The following is a 22,124-nucleotide window of genomic DNA, read 5'->3' on the forward strand; positions in this document are numbered from 1 at the left end:
TACAATATTAAAAAAGTCTTCTCTTTACTGTGAAACACGCTGAACCCCAGGTTACACCTGAGAAAACCGCTATGTACCTTCGCCGCCCCCCCCCACACCCCCCTGCAGCTTGTGTACCTGCAGTGAGAGAGTGAAAAGGGCTAATCTAAAACCTTTGAAAGTAATTTTACAACTTTTCTTTTCACCCCAGTGTTCCGATCACCCCCTCGTGCCGGTGTTTAGTATCAACGGAATCATGACTAAAGAGTTTGTTCTATATGTTTGTGCCAAGGGGCTATTAAAACCCGTTCTTTTTAAGGGTAATGAAGATTAAAGGAAGCAGTACCACAACCAAGTCTGACAACCATGCACACAGCAGGGGTCATTGGATAGTGGTGTGGAATGGGTAGCTTACTGATTTTCCCTCCTCTCAGTCCAGACATGCAGGTCCCATCACTGCTGTCAATGAACCAGTCAAGGCCAAGGAATGATGTGGCACTTTTCCTGGTCTGGTTCGGCCACACAAAATGATGAGCCAGCGGGGACCATCCCTGGAACCATTTCTCTTAGTGAAAAGATGGTGACTTAGGTAAGCAGGCGGACTGTGCTCTGTGCTGAGTGAAACCGTTCACATTCTCTCTGTCTGCTGTTGATATCAAGTCATGGGCTGATACAAAGAGAAACTAGCTTTGCACTGTTCCAGTTTCAGACACAAGGCAGGTTAATGGAGCCCAAATGTCCCCTTAATTATAAAAAAAAATTATTGGATGAAATGTGGGCGTTGTTGGTAAGATCGGTATTTATTGTGCATCCAGAATTGCCCTTCAGTAAATGTGTTTTTACATCAATCGATGGCAGTTTCCTGGATATTAGCTTTCAATTCCATATTTAATCAATTGAATTTAAATTCCACCAGAACAAAGAACAAAGAAATGTACAGCACAGGAACAGGCCCTTCGGCCCTCCAAGCCCGTGCCGACCATGCTGCCCGACTAAACTACAATCTTCTACACTTCCTGGGTCCGTATCCCTCTATTCCCATCCTATTCATGTATTTGTCAAGATGCCCCTTAAATGTCACTATCGTCCCTGCTTCCACCACCTCCTCCGGTAGCGAGTTCCAGGCACCCACTACCCTCTGCGTAAAAAACTTGCCTCGTACATCTACTCTAAACCTTGCCCCTCTCACCTTAAACCTATGCCCCCTAGTAATTGACCCCTCTACCCCGGGGAAAAGCCTCTGACTATCCACTCTGTCTATGCCCCTCATAATTTTGTAGACCTCTATCAGGTCGCCCCTCAACCTCCGTCGTTCCAGTGATTACAAACCGAGTTTATTCAACGGCTCCTCGTAGCGTATGCCCTCCATACCAGGCAACATCCTGGTAAATCTCTTCTGCACCCTCTAAAGCCTCCACATCCTTCTGGTAGAGTGGCGACCAGAATTGAACACTATACTCCAAGTGTGGCCTAACTAAGGTTCTATACAGCTGCAACATGACTTGCCAATTCTTATACTCAATGCCCCGGCCAATGAAGGCAAGCATGCCACATGCCTTCTTGACTACCTTCTCCACCTGTGTTGCCCCTTTCAGTGACCTGTGGTCCTGTACTCCTAGATCTCTTTGACTTTCAATACTCTTGAGGGTTCTACCATTCACTGTATATTCCCTACCTGCATTAGACCTTCCAAAATGCATTACCTCACTTTGTCCGGATTAAACTCCATCTGCCAACTCTCCGCCCAAGTCTCCAAACAATCTAAATCCTGCTGTATCCTCTGACAGTCCTCATCGCTATCCACAATTCCACCAACCTTTGTGTCGTCTGCAAACTTACTAATCAGACCAGTTACATTTTCCTCCAAATCATTTATATATACTACAAACAGCAAAGGTCCCAGCACTGATCCCTGTGGAACACCACTGGTCACAGCCCTCCAATTAGAAAAGCATCCTTCCATTGCTACTCTCTGCCTTCTATGACCTAGCCAGTTCTGTATCCACCTTGCCAGTTCACCCCTGATCCCGTGACTTCACCTTTTGTACTAGTCTACCATGAGGGACCTTGTCAAAGGCCTTACTGAAGTCCATATAGACAACATTCACTGCCCTACCTGCATCAATCATCTTAGTGACCTCCTCGAAAAACTCTATCAAGTTAGTGAGACACGACCTCCCCTTCACAAAACCGTGCTGCCTCTCACTCATACGTCCATTTGCTTCCAAATGGGAGTAGATCCTGTCTCGAAGAATTCTCTCCAGTAATTTCCCTACCACTGAAGTAAGGCTCACCGGCCTGTAGTTCTCTGGATTATCCTTGCTACCCTTCTTAAACAGAGGAACAACATTGGCTATTCTCCAGTCCTCCGGGACATCACCTGAAGACAGTGAGGATCCAAAGATTTCTGTCAAGGATTTAAACCTGGGTCCCCAGAGCAATGCCCTGGGCCTCTGGATTACTAGTCCAGTGACAATACCACTGCACTAACATCTCTTCAACTGTCTGATCGAATAGCCTCAGTTCAGGTAACATCACAGGTTAGATGCAGAGTAATGCTCACACCACTATCCTGACTGATGAGGGACAGTACAAATTAAGCACAAATAACCATTCCACCTCTTCCCCAGTCCAAAAGCCCTCAAAACTGTCAGTGCTGGGGTTCAGATGGAGTTTAAAAACTGAGATTGATAGGTTTTTGTTGGGTATGGGGTATTGAGGAACATGGAACAAAGCTGAGCTCTGACGCTGTCGTCAGGACGAGCAACTCAATTTGATGAGGAATTGTTGTTACTACGGCAGCATTAATATTGTGAATGAACAATTATTTCATGCAGTAGGTCGGGTGGGGAAACAAGCAGTGGGTGCTTCCGGAATTGGAAGGTGGATAGATCGAGAAGAGTTAAAACAGGAACATATTATGAAAATGATCTGTAGATGGGGATTAAGACACTAAAAGATTTGTTTCTTAGGGGTCGATTTGCAGGGCTGAAGGAGCTGGAAGCGAAGTATGGGTTGTAGCAGGGGGAAATGGTTAGATACATGCAGGTTCGAGATTTTGCCAGAAAGGAGATACAGAGCTTCCTGGTGGAGCCGGCCTCCACACTGCTGGAGGAGGTGCTGACGACAGGGGGACTGGAGAAGGGGGTATTGCCAGCGGTTTACGGAGCTATTTTGGAAGAGGAGAAGGCACCACTGGAAGGGATCAAAGCAAATTGGGAGGAAGAGTAGGGAGAAGATATGGAGGAGGGGTTCTGGTGTGAGGTGCTCCGGGGAGTGAGTGCCTCCACCTCGTGCGCAAGGTTGGGCTGATACAGCTGAAGGTGGTATACAGAGTACACCACACGAGGGCAAGGATGAGACAATTCTTTGAAGGAGTAGAAGATGTGTGTGAATGTTGCGGGGGGGGGCTGTTAATCCCGTTCATATGTTTTGCTCCTGTCCAAAGCTAGAGGATTACTGGAAGGAGGTTTTTAGGGTAATGTCTAAAGTGGTGCACGTGAAACTGGACCCGGGCCCTCAGAAGGCCATATTCGGGTGTCGAACCAGCCAGGGTTGGAAATGGGTGCGGAGGCAGATGTTGTAGCCTTTGCCTCGTTGATCGCCCGAAGGCGGATCTCGATAGGATGGAGAGCAACCTGCCCTGGCGTGGTGGGGGGACTTGTTGGAATTCTTGATTGTTGAGAAGGTTAACTTGGAACTGAGGGGAAGGTTGGAGGGGTTCAACAATTCATGGGCATTATTCAGCATGCATTTTCAAGAACTGGATAACGTCGAACATTATTAGTTTGGGGGGGGGGGGGGGGGGGGGGGGTGGTGGTAGGCGGTGTGTGTTGATGGTGACCATGGGTGATTCCTTTTTGTAATTTGTTTATGTGAACATGCGGACTAATGTTTGGGGTTTGGTGGGAGAATGGGACCGTTGTTATTGACATATTTGTTACTGATTATTGTTTGTTGTTGGTGGGTGTAAATTTGGGAGAAAATGTGAAAAAGAATAAAAAATATTTTTAAAAAAGAAAATGATCTGTGTCAGCCATGAGTGGGAACAATACCCAAGTAAAATTACAGCATACTCAAAGGAGAAGGAACAAAACTTGGGAAGCACAGCTAATTAACCAAGATAGCAGTTCAGAGCATAAAGTGCCCACTGAAATATGACTACAGCCTGGAATGGTAGGGAAGAATGGGAGGAAGAGAACTGTACTAATTAGGGGCAATATCAGAGCACGAGAGCATAAGCATTTAAATAGAGAAGTCCACAAAGAATCCCCTTTGCATTAAGCGGAAGAACAAAATTGGTTGCATTACTGGGACTGTTTTAAAGGCCGAAGTTAGGACTTTCGTCAAACTGGAGGTCAAGATGTTACAGTTATAAAGGATTTTGATAGGTGAACAATGATGGGTTGTTTTCACTCTATCACAAGCTGGTAACAAGATAGCACCAGTCTAAGAATCAGGATTTAAAAGGTTCAAAGCAATTTCTTTGCACAGGTTGGTGAAAATGCAGAATTCTCTGTCACAAGCCATTGCTGAAAGAGTTCATGAACTGTTTTAAAAGGAATTGTGGTTTGAAAAAGAGGAATATTAAAAAATGCAGGCAGATGAGGGGTGGGATTAGGCCAAGTGACTGATGTGGAGGAACACACTGGGGCTGACTTGATGGATGGAAGTTGTTTCTGGAATATTTTATGATATTGCCCAGGGTCTTCCCCTGTTTGTGGACTGTGCAAGCAAGAAAGGTTTGTTGAGAATGAAAAGAGCCTTAGTTTGATTTTTCGGTATGAGCCGGAAATTAGTTTTGTGAGCAGCACTTTGGTGCCGCACTTACTCCTGCTGCATCTGCATCCTCAAAATCTTCCTGGTTATCATCCTGATCCTCAACTTCTACAGTTGCCTCTTCCTCGTCGTCCTGCACGGTGATGACCTTCTGGACAGTCTCCTGGGGTGCATCCTCACTCGCGTCTTCAAACTCCGCAAAGTCGTTGTCGTCATACTCGGCAATGTCGTCGGCATCCTCAAAATCATCGAATTTGCCAACAGCAAATCCACAACTCAGCAGGAGAGGAAACAGGAGGTAGAACCGCATGATGCTTTTTAGCCTGAAAGAAAACAAAGGTTCAGAACAAAAGAAACAAGTGCATGGAATACAGTGGGTTCCTAAACTAGTGCATCAGATCAGTCAGTCCCAGCCTTTCAATTTGTTAGTGAACGATCTGCATCTGAACAACATTTACCTATCTCAGTTCCAAATCCCTTAATACCTCTGCCTAACAAAAGTCCAGTCAGAAGTCTTACAACACCAGGTTAAAGTCCAACAGGTTTGTTTCGATGTCACTGTGCTCAACCCAGTCAAACGCCGGCATCTCCACATCATAACAAAAGTCCATCAATCTTAGCTTTGATATTTTCATTTGACGTACAACCAAATCAGTAGGCAGAACCATCAGATTTCCACTGTGAAGGAATGTTTCCTGACAATGCCTGTCAACAGCCTAGATCTAATTTTAAGGTGATGTCTTCAGAATTATATTAATGTTGGAAGATGTGAAATCCATGCTAAATCTTCGAGGGGTATATTTCTTCGAGATCAGCAGTGGACACCATCACTTCACCTCGACTTAACAAAACCAGTACTTTACATGGTCATTTGAGCATTAGCAGGGGATTCCCCAAAACATGAAACCTATCTTCAAATTCATCCACAGTATCACACCCTGATATGCCTGCAACCTGCATAGCCACTGGACTCTGATCTCCCTTGGTGACCAAACATTCAAGATTCTAGACTCGGTCACACCATGCAATTATATTGGCCCGCCTCTCAAAAAACTCAAACCAAGGAAATTGTAACCCCAAACACACGCTCAAATGGGCCAAATAATTAAAAATGTATCTCCACGAGTGCTCCCATCTTCATTAATATCAGTAACTTTGCTGAAGAATAACAAGCCATTTGCCTCTCTTTACCAATGAGACACAAACTGGAATTGGTCACTTTGGTGGAAAATGATCAGTGATGATTTCATAGAGGAATTTAAATCATGAACGTATTCATAAAGTAAATTGGGTGAAGCTGTTTTCACTAGTAAACGGATTGGTAATCAGAGTACAAAAATTTAAGATAATTAGCAACAAAAGAAAATCCATTGTGGAAAGGATGAGAAAACATTGAGTTGTAATTTGGAAAGCACTGCCTGAAAGGGCAGAACAAGCAGATTCAATACCTTTCAAGAGAACTGGATACATAATTAGAAAAGGCAAACTTGAGAGGACAACAGGGAAAGAGCAGGGGAGTGAGACAAAATTGAACAGCTCTCTGAAAGACCCGGGTTCTTTGGCAAGGACCCGGGTTCGATCCCAGCCCCAGATCACTGTCCGTGTGAAGTTTGACCATTCTTTCAGTGTCTGAGTGGGTCTCACCCCCACAACCTAAAGATGCGCAAGGTAGGCGGATTAGCCACACTAAATTGCCCCTTAATTGGAAAAAATATAATTGGGTATTCTAAATTTATTTTTTAAAAAGCTCGCTCTAGCATGATGAACCCAACGGGCTCCTTCTGTGCTGTATGAGGAGGCAGTGGTACAGTGATATTGTCACTGGACAAGTAAACCAGAGATTCTGGAGACACTCGTTTGAATCACACCATGGCAGAGGGTGAGAAAATCAGGAATTAAAAGTCTGGTGATGAAACCATTGATGACTGTCATAAAATCCCATCTAGTTCGCCAATGTCCTTTAGGGAAGGGAATCTGCAGTCCTTACCTGGTCTGGCCTACATATAACTCCAGACACAAAGCAACGTGGTTGACTCTTAAATACCCTCCGAAATGGTCTGGCAAGCCACTCAGTTCAAAGGCAATTAGGGATGGGCAACAAATATCCAGCCAGCGACACCCATAAATAAATAACTTGTTAAGTGGGTACAGGAGATATTAGGAAAATCTGTTGGACACAGGGTTTATGACTTCTGATAACTCACTGGGTTTGGGGTTAATGCCACAAATGAGACATGAATTCATATAACATTTGAAAATGCAGTGTGTGTACCTCATGCTAAAAAATAATCCGTGAACAGGGTGTTGATATTGGTCACAGGAATGATTTGGCTCAAAATGGAACCTGAGGCAGCGTGGGAATTAATCTCATACTCAAAAGGAAGTCTGCAGCAGTCTCTGCATTTAGTCCCACCCGACTCATGGATTAAGACCCGAAACAATCACAAAACATGAGCACGAGGTCAAGCCACAGCATCCAAGCTTCGCTTGACAATTTGGCCACATATATCCCCTCTTCCCAGTCCTCACCAATCTTCTATTAGCTGTTCTACAAGAGTGCTGCATGCGAGAGATTACACTGTAAGTCAGTCCATCACCCCATAGTCTCGCTCCAAGAATGCTGGCTTTGCCTGTCTCTTTTCACCAGGAGCTACTCACAGCTGCTTGCTTAATATAATCCAAGAGACAAACAGGGTTCCTGAGTCAGCACTATGAGAAGCAAATCACAGCAGAGCTCAGCACTCAGGATTCTCTTTCAGAAAAAAAACAAACTGGAGGCATTTCGAATAACATCCACCTTCTTGAAATTTGGGTATTATTTCAGCTTTATCCACTGCAAGACCGAGAAAATGGTTGAATGTTCTCTATGATAAATACTGATGAATCCTGCAATTAAATGTATAAGTGTTTAAGTAAATCACAAATGATAACCTAAAAATGGGATCACATAAGCATATGACACAACACTTAAGAGATTGCCCCACCACAACTGAATCTTTCAGCAGTAAGGGTGAAGTGCTGTTACCACTGGGATTGGTCCCAGTTAGATAAATTTAGATAGACTGATAAGAGCACCACTTTCAAAATGCATTGGTTTAAATTTGTTTTGCCCAAAGCATATACCAATGCACCAAATTAAACCCAGCAATAATATGCTGGAACTGACAAGTCAGCTAGCTGGTTGTGACAGCTTGAACGTAGAAACAAATACTTAACACCAGGCACAAGTGTTAAGTAGACCCAGCAGCAGAAAGAGTTTCCTTCAATTTCCTTGGTTTCCAAAAAGTGTATTAGTTTCGACCCTGAATATACTTCTCAATTGAGCACCCACAAAGAATTCCGAAGGTTTACATTTATTCCAGTGAAGACATTTCTCAACTCAGTCCAAAATGGCCAACCCCTTATCCTCAGATTATGACCCCCTAATTCCGGACACCGAGAGGAAACAGTCTCTTGGTCAAGGATGTTGCGGAGCGATTACAGGACATTCTGGAGGGGGAGGGTGAACAGCCAGTAGTGGTGATACACACTGGTACAAACGACATTGATTAAAAATGGGATGAGGCCCTGAAAGCAGAATACAGGGAGTTAGGCAGGAAGCTGAGAAGTCAGACCTCCAAAACGTAGTGATCTCAGGATTACTGCCAGTGTCACGTGCTAGTCAGACTCGAAATAGCAGGATAGGTCAAGGAAGGTTAAAAGGACTAGCCTGGACTTCCGGGTGCGGCGATGACCAGCTAAGTCGCACGTTTCGGCAGCTCCCGGTGGAAAGGACATTTGGGCTCTTAATAGGAGCCCCAACGGCAATTTTAACGGCTAAAAACACTGTGATAAACCAGAAGGGAATCCCCCCTGGACACGGATGGAAAAAGGAGAGGAAAGTGGCCGGATTGCGGTGGATCCTCTACAGCAGCGGCCAGGAAGGCAGGCACAAAGCAAGATGGCGTCGGAAGGAGGCAGTTTAATATGGGGCCCTGACCAACAAGAGTTCCTGCGGCGTTGCGTGGAAGAACTTAAAAAGGAGATGAAGGAGGAGCTGTTGGCCCCAATATTACAGGCGATTGAAGGGCTAAAGGAGGAGCAAAAGACCCAGGAGCAGGATCTTCGGGTCGTGAAGGCAAAGGCTGCTGAGAATGAGGACGACATACAGGGCCTGGTGGTGAAGACAGAGATGCAGGAGGCACAACACAAAAGGTGTGTGGAAAGGCTGGAGGTGCTGGAGAATAATGCGAGGAGGAAGAATTTAAGGATTCTTGGTCTTCCCGAAGGTGCAGAAGGGGCGGACGTCGGGGCATATGTGAGCACGATGCTGCACTCGTTAATGGGATCGGAGGCCCCGACGGGCCCGTTGGAGGTGGAGGGAGCCTATCGAGTTATGGCGCGAAGACCGAGGGCTGGAGAAATTCCTCGAGCCATAGTGGTGAGATTTCACCGATATAAGGACAGAGAGATGGTCCTCAGATGGGCAAAGAAAACTCGGAGCAGTAGGTGGGAGAACGCGGTGATCCGCGTATATCAAGATTGGAGTGCGGAGGTGGCGAGAAGGAGGGCAAGCTTTAATCGGGCCAAGGCGCTGCTGCACAAAAGGAAGGTTAAATTTGGAATGCTGCAGCCGGCAAGATTGTGGGTCACACATCAAGGGAAACATCATTACTTTGAAACGGCAGAAGAGGCGTGGACATTTATTGTCGAGGAGAAACTGGAATAAGCGGGCTAGAAAAAGAACGTTTGGGACAAAGTGGTGGGGTGAATATGTGGCGTGAAGAGGGGGAAAACGGGAAGAGATGATTTCCCAAGTTGTCAATCCTGCGACCCTGTAACTTTTCTCTCTTCCCCATGTCGTGGGGGAGGGAGGACGAGGAGCTGGGGGCGCCGGCCATAGGGGGCGGGGCCAAATGGGAAGCGCGGGCTTTGTTCCCGCGCTATGGTAATCATGGCGGGAACAGGGAAGCAGGAAGGAGGGGGCCTCTCACAGTGGGAGCCGAGGTCACGGGGGGAAGCCGAGGTCGGCCAGAGTTTGCTGACCTCTGGGAGCAACATGGGGGGTGCAATTACGCTAGTGAGGGATCTAGCGGGGGGGGGGGGGGGGTTAACTGGGTTGCTGCTGCTGGGGAGAAGGGGGAGCTGGTATGGGGTGGGGTGGTCGGGGCGGGAGGGCGCCGTTGGGGGGAGATACGGTTACGTGGGAACCGGGTGAGGAGCTGGATTGAAAAAGGAAATAGCTAGTCGACAAGGGCGGGGGGTAAAGAGCCCCCCAACCCGGCTGATCACGTGGAATGTGAGAGGGCTGAACGGGCCGATAAAGAGGGCACGGGTACTCGCACACCTAAAGAAACTTAAGGCAGATGTGGTTATGCTGCAGGAGACGCATCTGAAACTGATAGACCAGGTCAGACTACGCAAAGGATGGGTGGGGCAGGTGTTTCATTCGGGGCTAGACGCAAAAAACAGGGGGGGTGGCTATACTAGTGGGGAAGCGGGTAATGTTTGAGGCAAAGACCATAGTGGCGGATAGTGGGGGCAGATACGTGATGGTGAGTGGCAAATTGCAAGGGGAGGCGGTGGTCTTAGTGAACGTATATGCCCCGAACTGGGATGATGCTAACTTTATGAGGCGTATGTTAGGACGTATCCCGGACCTAGAGGTGGGGAAGTTGGTAATGGGTGCAGATTTTAATACGGTGCTGGACCCAGGGCTGGACAGATCGAGGTCCAGGACTGGAAGGAGGCCGGCTGCAGCTAGGGTGCTTAAGGACTTTATGGAGCAGATGGGAGGAGTAGACCCCTGGAGATTTAGTAGACCTAGGAGTAAGGAGTTTTCGTTTTTCTCCTATGTCCACAAAGTTTATTCACAGATAGACTTTTTTGTTTTGGGAAGGGCACTGATCCCGAAGGTGACGGGGATGGAGTACACGACTATAGCTATTTCGGATCACGCTCCACATTGGAGTGGACCTGGAGATAGGGGGGGAAAAAAACAGCGTCCACCCTGGAGAATGGACATGGGATTATTGGCAGATGAGGGGGTGTGTTTAAGGGTGAGGGGGTGTATTGAAAGGTACTTGGAACTCAATGATAATGGGGAGGTTCAGGTGGGAGTGGTCTGGGAGGCACTGAAGGCAGTGGTTAGAAGGGAGCTGATATCTATTAGGGCACATAAAGGAAAGCAGGAAGGTAGGGAAAGGGAGCGGTTGTTGAAAGAACCTCTTAGGGTGGACAGACAATATGCGGAGGCACCGGAGGGGGGACTGGACAGGGAAAGGCAAAGGCTACATGTAGAATTTGACTTGTTGACTACGGGTAACGCAGAGGCACAATGGAGGAAGGCACAGGGTGTACAGTACGAATATGGGGAGAAGGCGAGCAGGTTGCTGGCCCACCAACTGAGGAAGAGGGGAGCAGCGAGGGAGATGGGGGGGGTGAGAGATGAGGAGGGAGAGATGGAGCGGGGAGCGGAGAGAGTGAATGGAGTGTTCAAGGCATTTTATGAAAGATTATATGAAGCTCGGCCCCCGGATGGGAAGGAGAGAATGATGTGCTTCCTGGATCAGTTGGAATTTCCTAAGGTGGAGGAGCAGGAAAGAGCGGAACTGGGAGCACAGATTGAGACGGAGGAAGTAGTGAAAGGGATTGGGAGCATGCAGGCGGGGAAGGCCCCGGGACCAGACGGATTCCCAGTTGAATTCTATAGGAAATATATGGACTTGCTGGCCCCGCTACTGATGAGAACCTTTAATGAGGCGAGGGAAAGGGGGCAGCTGCCCCCGACTATGTCAGAGGCAACAATATCGCTCCTCCTAAAGAAGGAAAAAGGCCCGCTGCAATGCGGGTCCTATAGGCCTATTTCCCTCCTGAATGTGGACGCTAAGATTCTGGCCAAGGTAATGGCAACGAGGATAGAGGATTGTGTCCCGGGGGTGGTTCATGAGGACCAAACTGGGTTTGTGAAGGGGAGACAGCTGAATACAAATATACGGAGGCTGCTATGGGTAATGATGATGCCCCCACCAGAGGGGGAAGCGGAGATAGTGGTGGCGATGGATGCCGAGAAAGCATTTGATGGAGTGGAGTGGGATTATTTGTGGGAGGTGCTGAGGAGATTTGGCTTCGGGGACGGGTATATCAGGTGGGTACAGTTGCTGTATAGGGCCCCGATGGCGAGTGTGGTCACGAATGGACGGGGGTCTGACTATTTTCGGCTCCATAGAGGGACGAGGCAGGGATGTCCTCTGTCCCAGTTATTGTTTGCACTGGCGATTGAGCCCCTGGCCATGGCACTGAGGGGTTCCAGGAAGTGGAGGGGAGTACTTAGGGGGGGCGGGGGGGGGCGGGGGGGGGGGGGGGGGGGGGGGGAGAACACCGGGTATCTATGTATGCGGATGATTTGTTGTTATAAGTGGCGGTCCCGGCGGAGGGGATGCCAGAGATAATGCGGATACTTGGGGAGTTTGGGGATTTTTCAGGGTATAAACTGAACATGGGGAAAAGTGAGCTATTTGTGATGCATCAGGGGGAGCAGAGCAGAGAGATAGAGGATTTACCGTTGAGGAAGGTAACAAGGGACTTCCGGTACCTGGGGATCCAGATAGCCAAGAATTGGGGTACATTACATAGGCTTAATTTAACATGGTTGGTGGAACAGATGGAGGAGGATTTCAAGAGATGGGACATGGTGACCCTGTCATTGGCAGGTAGGGTGCAGGCGGTTAAAATGGTGGTTCTCCCGAGATTCCTTTTTGTATTCCAGTGCCTCCTGGTGGTGATCACAAAGGCTTTTTTCAAAAGAATTGAGAAGAGCATTGAGTTTTGTGTGGGCTGGGAAGACCCCGAGAGTGAGGCGGGGATTCTTGCAGCGTAGTAGGGACAGGGGGGGGGGGGGGGGGGGGGGGGGGGGGGGGGGCTGGCACTACCGAGCCTCAGCGAGTACTACTGGGTCGCCAATGTTTCAATGGTGTGTAAGTGGATGGGAGAAGGGGAGGGAGCGGCGTGGAAGAGATTGGAGAGGGCGTCCTGCAGGGGGACTAGCCTGCAAGCAATGGTGACGGCGCCGTTGCCGCTCTCACCAAAGAAATACACCACAAGCCCGGTGGTGGTGGCTACATTGAAAATTTGGGGGCAGTGGAGATGGCATCGGGGAGGGATGGGAGCTTCGGTGCGGTCCCCGATAAGAAACAATCATAGGTTTGTTCCGGGGAGAATGGATGGGGGATTTGGAGCATGGCAAAGAGCTGGGGTAGTACAATTAAGAGATCTATTTGTAGATGGGACGTTTGCGAGTCTGGGAGCGCTGACGGAGAAATATGGGCTGCCCCAAGGGAATGCATTTCGGTATATGCAATTGAGGGCTTTTGCGAGGCAACAGGTGAGGGAATTCCCGCAGCTCCCGACGCAGGAAGTGCAGGATAGAGTGATCTCAGAGACATGGGTGGGGGACGGTAAGGTGGCGGACATATACAGGGAGATGAGGGGCGAGGGGGAGATCATGGTAGATGAGCTGAAAGGGAAATGGGAATTAGAACTGGGGGAGGAGATTGAGGAGGGACTGTGGGCTGATGCCCTACGTAGGGTAAACTCATCGTCCTCGTGTGCCAGGCTAAGCCTGATACAATTTAAGGTGCTACACAGGGCGCATATGACTGGAGCACGGCTTAGTAAATTTTTTGGGGTAGAGGATAGGTGTGCGAGATGCTCGAGAGGCCCAGCGAATCACACCCACATGTTCTGGTCATGCCCGGCACTACAGGGGTTCTGGGTGGGGGTGACAAAGGTGCTTTCGAAGGTGGTGGGGGTCCGGGTCGAACCAAGCTGGGGGTTGGCTATATTTGGGGTTGCAGAAGAGCTGGGAGTGCAGGAGGCGAGAGAGGCTGACGTGTTGGCCTTTGCGTCCCTCGTAGCCCGGCGCAGGATATTGTTAATGTGGAAGGAAGCCAAACCCCCGGGGGTGGAGACCTGGATAAACGATATGGCAGGGTTCATAAGGTTGGAACGGATTAAGTTCGTGTTCAGGGGTTCGGCTCAGGGGATCACCAGGTGGTGGCAACCGTTTGTCGACTACCTCACAGAAAGATAGAGGGAATGGAAAAGAAATAGACAACAGCAGCAACCCGGGGGGGGGGGGGGGGGGGGAGGAGGAATCGGATGGACTCTCAGGGATGTTATTGTATATGTATAGGTATTTGGTATATGTAATTGTATACTGGACTGTGGGATTGTATTTTTGGAGAGTCTTTATTTTGGACAAGGCAGTTGCCATGTAGTTTTGTTTTTGTTTATATATTATTTATTTATTTGTTTAAAACTGGCCACGGTTATTTATATTGCTTTATTGTTGTGTAAAAGAAACACTATGTATTGTTATGTTTGGCCAAAAAGCTTGAATAAAATATATTTTTTTAAAAAAAGGACTAGCCTTATGATTTTAAACTTGAATGCCCGGAGTATTCGAAATAAAATGGGTGAATCAGTCGCGTAAATAGATGTTGAGGGATATGATAGTTGGGATTACGGTGACATGGCTCCAAGGTAACCAAGGATGGGAACTAAATATTGAGGGCTGTTCAGTTTTTAGGAAGGACAGACAGAAAGGAAAAGATGGTGGAGTTGCAGTGCTGATTAAAGAAGATATTGATACAATGCTGAGGAAAGATATTAGCACAGACTATGTTCAATCTGTATGGGTTGAGTCAAGAAACACCACGGGGCAAAAAACATTCGTAGGGGTAGACCCCACCAAACAGCAGTGGTAATGTTGGGAATAGCATTCGACAGGAAATCAGAGATGCATTAAAGGAACATCTGTCATTATCGGTGACTTTAATCTGCATATAGATTGGGCGAGTCAAATTAGTCACAATAGAGGAGAAATTTCTGGAGTGTGTACAGGTGGTTTTCTGGACCAATATGTTGAGGAATAAATGAAGGAACAGGCCATCTTGAACTGGGCGTTGTGCAATGAAAAAGGATTAGTTGGCAACCTAGTTGTGAGAGAACAGTTGGGGATGAGTGACCACAATATGATAGAATTCTTTATCATGGTGGATAGTTAGGGAGTTGATTGTAAGACTAGAGTCTTGAATCTCAATAAAGGTCACTATGATGTTATGAGGCATGAGTTGGCTATGATGGACTGGGAAAAATTACTGAAAGGAAGGACAGTGGACAGGGAATGGCAGGCATCCAAGGAATGAATAGGTGAACTCCAAATGTTGTTTATTCCTATTTGGTGCAAGAGTAGAAAGGGAACTGTGAGGAGAATGCAGATATGCTTCAGCAGGATTTGGACAGGCTGAGTGAGTGGGCGTATGCATGATAGATGCAGTATAACGTGGATAAATGCGAGGTTATCCACAGTTCACCCTCCCACCCAATCTTGTATCATCTGCAAATACTACATTTAGTTCCCTCGTCCAACTCATTAACATATAATGTGAACAGTTTGGGCCTTAGCACAGATCCCTGTGGTACCACTAGTCACTGCCTGTTAATCGGAAAAAGACCCATTTATTCCAACTTTTTGCTTCAGTTTTCAATCCATCTCAAGACAAATGCGCCACAATCCCATGCGCTATAACTTTACTTTGGTAGCAAAAGTAGGAAAGCATATTATTATTTGAATGGGTGTAAATTGAGAGGTAGTTACTCAGCAAGACCTTGGTGTATTTGTGTATCAGTCAATGAAAGAAAGCGCAGGTACAGTAGGCAATAAAGAAGGCAAATGGTATGTTGGCCTTCATATCGAGAGGATTTGAGTACAGGAATAGGAAGTTTTACTACAATGCATTGGTGAGGCCACACCTGGAGTATTGTGTGCAGCTTTGGTGTCCTAATCTGAGGAAGGATGTTCTTGCTATGGAGGGAGTGCAGCAAAGGTTTACCAGGCTGATTCCTGGGATGGCGGGACTGTCATATGAGGAGAAGCTAAATTAGTTAGGATTATATTCATTGGAGTTTAGAAGAATGAGGGGGGGATCTCATAGAAACTTATAAAATTCTAACAGGATTAGACAGGGTAGATTCAGAAAATATATTCCCGATGGTGGGGGGAGTCCAGAACCAACGGTCACAGTTTGAGGTTAAGGGGTAACCTTTTAGGGCTGAGATGAGGAGAAATTTCTTCACCCCGAAAGTGGTGAATCTGTGGAATTCACTACCACAGGAAGTAGTTGAGAGCAAAATGTTGTGTAATTTCAAGAGGGAACTAGATATAGCTCTTGCGGCTAAAAGGATCAAGGGATTGGGAGGGGGGAAGGGGGGGGGGATGGAGAGGAACGCTGGATCAGGGTATTGAACTTGATGATCAGCCATGATCATAATGAATGTCGTAACGGGTTGGAAGGGCTGAATGGCCTCCTCCTGCTTCCATTTTCTATGAATGTTTCGATGTATACCTGGTCAAACCCCCCCCCCCAATGTGTCGACATGTCTCCGAATTCCACTCATGCCTCCAATTATTAATCTTTGTCTCTTAAAGCCGTACTCGCAACCAGCAGAAAGTTTCTCTGCATCTCCCCTTAATATCCTGGAAATGTGGATTAAATTACCCTTCTAAATTCCAGGAAATACAGCCCTGGTTTGCATAACAGCGTTTAGTAATTTAACCCTGGTATCCGATTAATACTCAGCTAAATGCATGCTCCATTCCCTCCAGGGCCAATCAATATATTCTTCCTAAGTAGGCAGATGGCAATGTCGTGGTAAAATCACTGGACGAGCAGTCCACAGAATAAAAACAAAATACTGCAGATGCTGGAGATCTGAAATAAAAAGTGTTGGTAAAACTGACGTCCAATTGCATCTGTGGAGAGATAGTGTTAATATTTCATATGACTCTTCCTCAGAACCATCTTCCAAAGAAAGTCATATTGGATTCAAAATGTTAACTCTCTTTCACTCACCATAGATGCTGCCAGATCTGCTGAGTTTTCCAACATTTTCTGTTTTTATATTAGTACAGTAACCCAGAGGCCCAGGTTGATATCACACCATGGAGTTGGTGGAATTTATATTCAATTCATTAATTAAATCAGGAATTGCAGGGCAGCATGGTGGCACAGTGGTTAGCACTGCTGCCTCACGACACCGATGTCCCAGGTTCGATCCCGGCTCTGGGTCACTGTCCATGTGGAGTTTGTACATTCTCCCCATGTTTGCGTGGGTTTCGCCCACACAACCCAAAGATGTGCAGGTCATGTGTATTGGGCATGCTAAATTGCCCCTTGTTTGGAAAAATGAATTGGGTACGCTAAATTTATTTTTAAAAATAAAATCAGGAATTGCAAGTTGTGATGTCATAGTCACCATTTTATATTGATTGTTACAAAAATCCATCTGGTTCACCAGGGAAGGACATCTGCCATCACTACAAGGTCTGGCCTATGTGATTCCAAGCCCACAGCAATTTGTTTGACTCTTAATTGCCTACTAAAATGGCCCAGCAAGGCACTCAGTTCAAGGGCAAAGTGGATGGGCACCAAATGCTGTCCATGGCAGCAATGCCCACCTCACAGAAAGAAAAGGGTGCAGTGCCCAGAACTGCTCACTGTACTCCAGGTGTGATCTAAGCAGCTCTTTGCATAGCTATAGTATACATATCTACCCATGAATGCTGGTCCTTCAGACAAAAGCATTTGTTGATTATTTTCTGTTCCTTTCCATGACATTTTTTGAATTTATGCTCATACACCCCCTGGTGCAGACTCGATGGGCCGAATGGCCTCCTTCTGCACTGTAAATTCTATGATAATTCTAAGTCTCTTTGGCCCTCCACTGATTCTAGCTTTTCACCATTTAGAAATTCCCGTTCTTAATCCTTATTCGGACCATTTAGCTTGAATCATAGAATTTACAGTGCAGAAGGAGGCCATTCGGCTCATCGAGTCGGCACCAGCTCTTGGAAAGAGCACCCTACCCAAGCCCACATCCCCACCCTATCCCCATAACCCAGTAACCCCACCCAACACTAAGGGCAATTTTGGACACTAAGGACAATTTAGCATGGCCAATCCACCTAACCTGCACATCTTTGGACTGTGGGAGGAAACAGTGGCAAACTCATAATTAGGCAGTCAAACAGTTTAATGAAAAGGAAGGCAGTTTGACATGTTTGTGCTAACCACTATGCTACCGTGCTGCCCTTGCATTGGAACTCATCTGTTACAGTTTAGCCCATGTGTTTAACATAATAACTCTGTAATTTTATGCTTCCACACATTACACCCAGTCTTCTCATCCAAGTCATTAATAGGGATTGTAAATAGCTATGGCCCAACTACTGATCTTTGTGGTACCGCAAAAGTCACTGTCTACCAACCTGGAAAAGACAAGTTTAATCCTGCTGTGTTTTGTGTGCAATCCTCAATCCAAGTGAATATATTACCCCCTATTTTATGAACCCTAATCATGTACAACTTCTTTGTTGCATCTTATCAAAAATATCTAAATACACTACATTCACCGGTTTGCCTCTGCTACTTACATCCTCAGAAAACAAACATGTCAAACTGCCTTCCTTTTCATTAAACTGTTTGACTGCCTAATTATGAGTTTGCCACTGTTTCCTCCCACAGTCCAAAGATGTGCAGGTTAGGTGGATTGGCCATGCTAAATTGCCCTTAGTGTCGGTGGGGTTACTGGGTTATGGGGATAGGGTGGGGATGTGGGCTTGGGTAGGGTGCTCTTTCCAAGAGCTGGTGCCGACTCGATGGACCGAATGGCCTCCTTCTGCACTGTAAATTCTATTAACAGATTCTAGCATTTTATCCACTACTAACGACAGTACAACTGGCCGAAGGTTGTATTTCCTCTCCCCCACCTTTCTTGGAAAGTGGGACGACGTGATACAAACTACTGCTTGCCCAAAACCATCAGTGAGAGGCAGCATGGTTTTGTGAAGGGGAGGTCGTGTCTCACTAACTTGATAAGAGTTTTTCGAGGAGGTCACAAAGATGATTGATGCAGTTAGGGCAGTGGATGTTGTCTATATGGACTTCAGTAAGGCCTTTGACAAGGTCCCTCATGGTAGACTAGTACAAAAGGTGAAGTCACACAGGATCAGGGTTGAGCTGGCAAGGTGGATACAGAACTGGCTAGGTCATAGAAGGCAGAGAGTAACAATGGAAGGATGTTTTTCTAATTGGAGGGCTGTGACCAGTGGTGTTCCGCAGGGATCAGTGCTGGGACCTTTGCTGTTTGTAGTATGTATAAATGATTTGGAGGAAAGTGTAACTGGTCTGATTAGTAAGTTTGCAGACGACTCGAAGATTAGTGGAATTGCGGATAGCAATGAGGACTGACAAGAGGATACAGCAGGATTTAGATTGTTTGGAGACTTGGGCGGAGAGATGGCAGATGGAGTTTAATCTGGACAAATGTGAGGTAATGCATTTTGGAAGGTCTAATGTAGGTAGGGAATATACAGTGAATGGTAGAACCCTCAAGAGTATTGAAAGTCAGAGATCTAGGTGTACAGGTCCACAGGTCACTGAAAGAGGCAACACAGGTGGAGAAGGTAGTCAAGAAGGCATACGGCATGCTTGCCAAAGAATTGGCAAGTCATGTTGCAGCTGTATAGAACCTTAGTTAGGCCACACTTGGAGTATAGTGTTCAATTCTGGTCGCCACACTACCAGAAGGATGTGGAGGCTTTGGAGAGGGTGTAGAAGAGATTTACCAGAATGTTGCCTGGTATGGAGGGCATTAGCTATGAGGAGCGGTTGAATAAACTCGGTTTGTTCTCACTGGAACGACGGAGGTTGAGGGGTGACCTGATAGAGGTCTACAAAATTATGAGGGGCATAGACAGAGTGGATAGTCAGAGGCTTTTCCCCAGGGTAGAGGGGTCAATTACTAGGGGGCAAGGTTTAAGGTGAGAGGGGCAAGGTTTAAGAGTAGATGTACGAGGCAAGTTTTTTTACGCAGAGGGTAGTGGGTGCCTGGAACCCGCTACCGGAGGTGGTGGTGGAAGCAGGGACGATAGTGACATTTAAGGGGCATCTTGATAAATATATGAATAGAGGGATACGGACCCAGGAAGTGTAGAAGATTGTAGTTTAGTCGGGCAGCATGGTCGGCACAGGCTTGGGGTGCCGAAGGCCCTGTTCCTGTGCTGTACATTTCTTTGTTCTTTGTTGTTCTAAAACACCAGCAGAGTTATGATACTACTGTGCTTCTAAACTTCAATTAACTCCATGACCCCAATGCATTAAATTCAAGATCCTGCCTTCCCAGGCATACCATCATCAGCCCTTTCCCCACGCAACAACCTTTTCACTACCTCTGTTCCTGGACAGAACCTCCCACATAGTGAATGGATTGCATCCCAAGAACTTGCAGAGTTCTTCATACTTCAGCCTCATGCAGAGGCGAGGAAGCTTATGCAGACTCCCTTCAGCCTGCAGGAAACCACTAGCAATAATCAACCATCGACCTGAATCTGCATGTGTACCATAGCCAAAGAATCTGCAGCAATATTTCACTTTTGTCACCTTAAGGTCTTAATCTGATCTCGGCTTTCTGATTTATCTCATCTCCCTCCCCATTCTTTGATGTTACCCTGCAATATTAGTCACTTGCGCCTTGATTATCCTGCACCTTCGCTCTTATATTTGAGAAACAAATAGTGTTTTCCTTTTTCGGATAAGTGATTAAGTAAAAGGTTAATGAACTAGTTATGTGTTCTAAATACACTGCAGGTAACCTAGATTGAATTTGGAACACCATCTCTCGAGGCAGTGTAACATGTTTGGTGTAAGACTGACAAGCCTATCGCGAGGGGAATTGAATATAAATGTAGGAGGTTATGCTTCAGTTGTACAGGGTATTGGTGAGTCAACATCTGGAGAATCATGTACAGTATTGGTCTCCTTATTTAAGGAAAGCTGTAAATGCTTTAGAAGCAGTTCAGAGACAGTTTACTAGACTAACAGCAGAAATGGGCAGGTTGTCTTATGAGGAAAGATTGCAGTAAGAAGTCTTACAACACCAGGATTAAGTCCAACAGGTTTGTTTCGATGTCACTAGCTTCCAGAGCGCTGTTCCTTCCTCAGGTAAATGAAGAGGTATGTTCCAGAAACATATATATAGACAGATTCAAAGATGCCAGACAATGCTTTGAATACGGGCATTAGCAGGTGATTAAATCTTTACTCATGCGACTCGGCCAACGTTGTCTACCTCATACGCTGCAGGAAAGGATGTCCCGAAGCGTGGTACATTGGCGAGACCATGCAGACGCTGCGACAACGAATGAACGGACATCGCACGACAATCACCAGGCAGGAATGTTCCCTTCCAGTCGGGGAACACTTCAGCAGTCAAGGGCATTCAGCCTCTGATCTCCGGGTAAGCGTTCTCCAAGGCAGCCTTCAGGACGCGCGACAACGCAGAATCGCCGAACAGAAACTTGTAGCCAAGTTCCGCACACGAGTGCGGCCTCAACCGGGACCTGGGATTCATGCTGCATTACATTCATCCCCCAGCATCTGGCCTGCAAAATCCTACCAACTGTCCTGGCTTGATACAATTCACACCTCTTTAACCTGGGGTTACCCCATCTCTGGATCTGTAAAGATTTAATCACCTGCTAATGCTCGTATTCCAAGCATTGTCTGGCATCTTTGAATCTGTCTATATGTGTGTTTCTGGAACATACCTCTTCATTCACCTGAGGAAGGAGCAGCGCTCCGAAAGCTAGTGACATCGAAACAAACCTGTTGCACTTTAACCTGGTGTTGTGAGACTTCTTTCTGTGCTCACCCTAGTCCAATGCCGGCATCTCCACATCGAGGAAAGATTGGAGAGATTAGGGTTGTGTCCACTAGAGTTTAGAAGACTAATAGGTAACTTCATCAAAACCTTTAAGATCCTGGTGGATATTGACAGGGTGGATGAGGAGATGATGTTTCCTCTTGTGTGAGTATTGAGAACCAGGGGGTCATTGTTTAAAAATAAGGGGTCGCTCATTTATGGCGGCGAGGAGTAGAATTTTTTTCTCTCAAAGGATCGTGAGTCTCTGGAACTCTCTTCCTCAAAAGACAGTGGAAGCAGAATCTTTGTATATTTTTAACACGGAACTAATAGAATCTTGCTAAACAAGGGTGTGAAAAGTTAATAGGGGTAGGCAGGAATGTGGGGTTGAAGATACAATCAGATCAACCATGATTTTATTGAATGGCAGAGCAGACACGAGGGGCAAAGCGGCTTGATCCTAATGCATATGTCGTAAACTGAAGAGTGACTATTATGCTGTGTTGTGAATATTGTATTTTGTCTGTTGCAGTAATGTTATTAAAAGAACTTGCGTTAACAAGAGATTGCCATGTGGAGAGAAGAGGCACCTTGTCACTTACAGGAATGACTCAAATCTGCCC

At 46.5% G+C, this 22,124-nt stretch overlaps 1 protein-coding gene across 1 annotated transcript in view; it reads right to left on the reverse strand.

Annotated features, from left to right (window-relative positions):
* Window positions 1–22,124, reverse strand: part of ccdc47 (coiled-coil domain containing 47) — an 80,079-nt gene that overhangs the window by 52,586 nt on the left and 5,369 nt on the right. Inside the window, 1 exon segment of the mRNA XM_072486934.1 lies at window positions 4,811–5,081. Coding sequence (XP_072343035.1) covers window positions 4,811–5,068 — 258 coding nt within the window. The 5' untranslated portion in view covers window positions 5,069–5,081.

This window comes from Scyliorhinus torazame, chromosome 21 (genome assembly GCF_047496885.1).
Source record: "Scyliorhinus torazame isolate Kashiwa2021f chromosome 21, sScyTor2.1, whole genome shotgun sequence".
In the NCBI taxonomy this organism is placed as follows: Eukaryota; Metazoa; Chordata; class Chondrichthyes; order Carcharhiniformes; family Scyliorhinidae; genus Scyliorhinus; species Scyliorhinus torazame.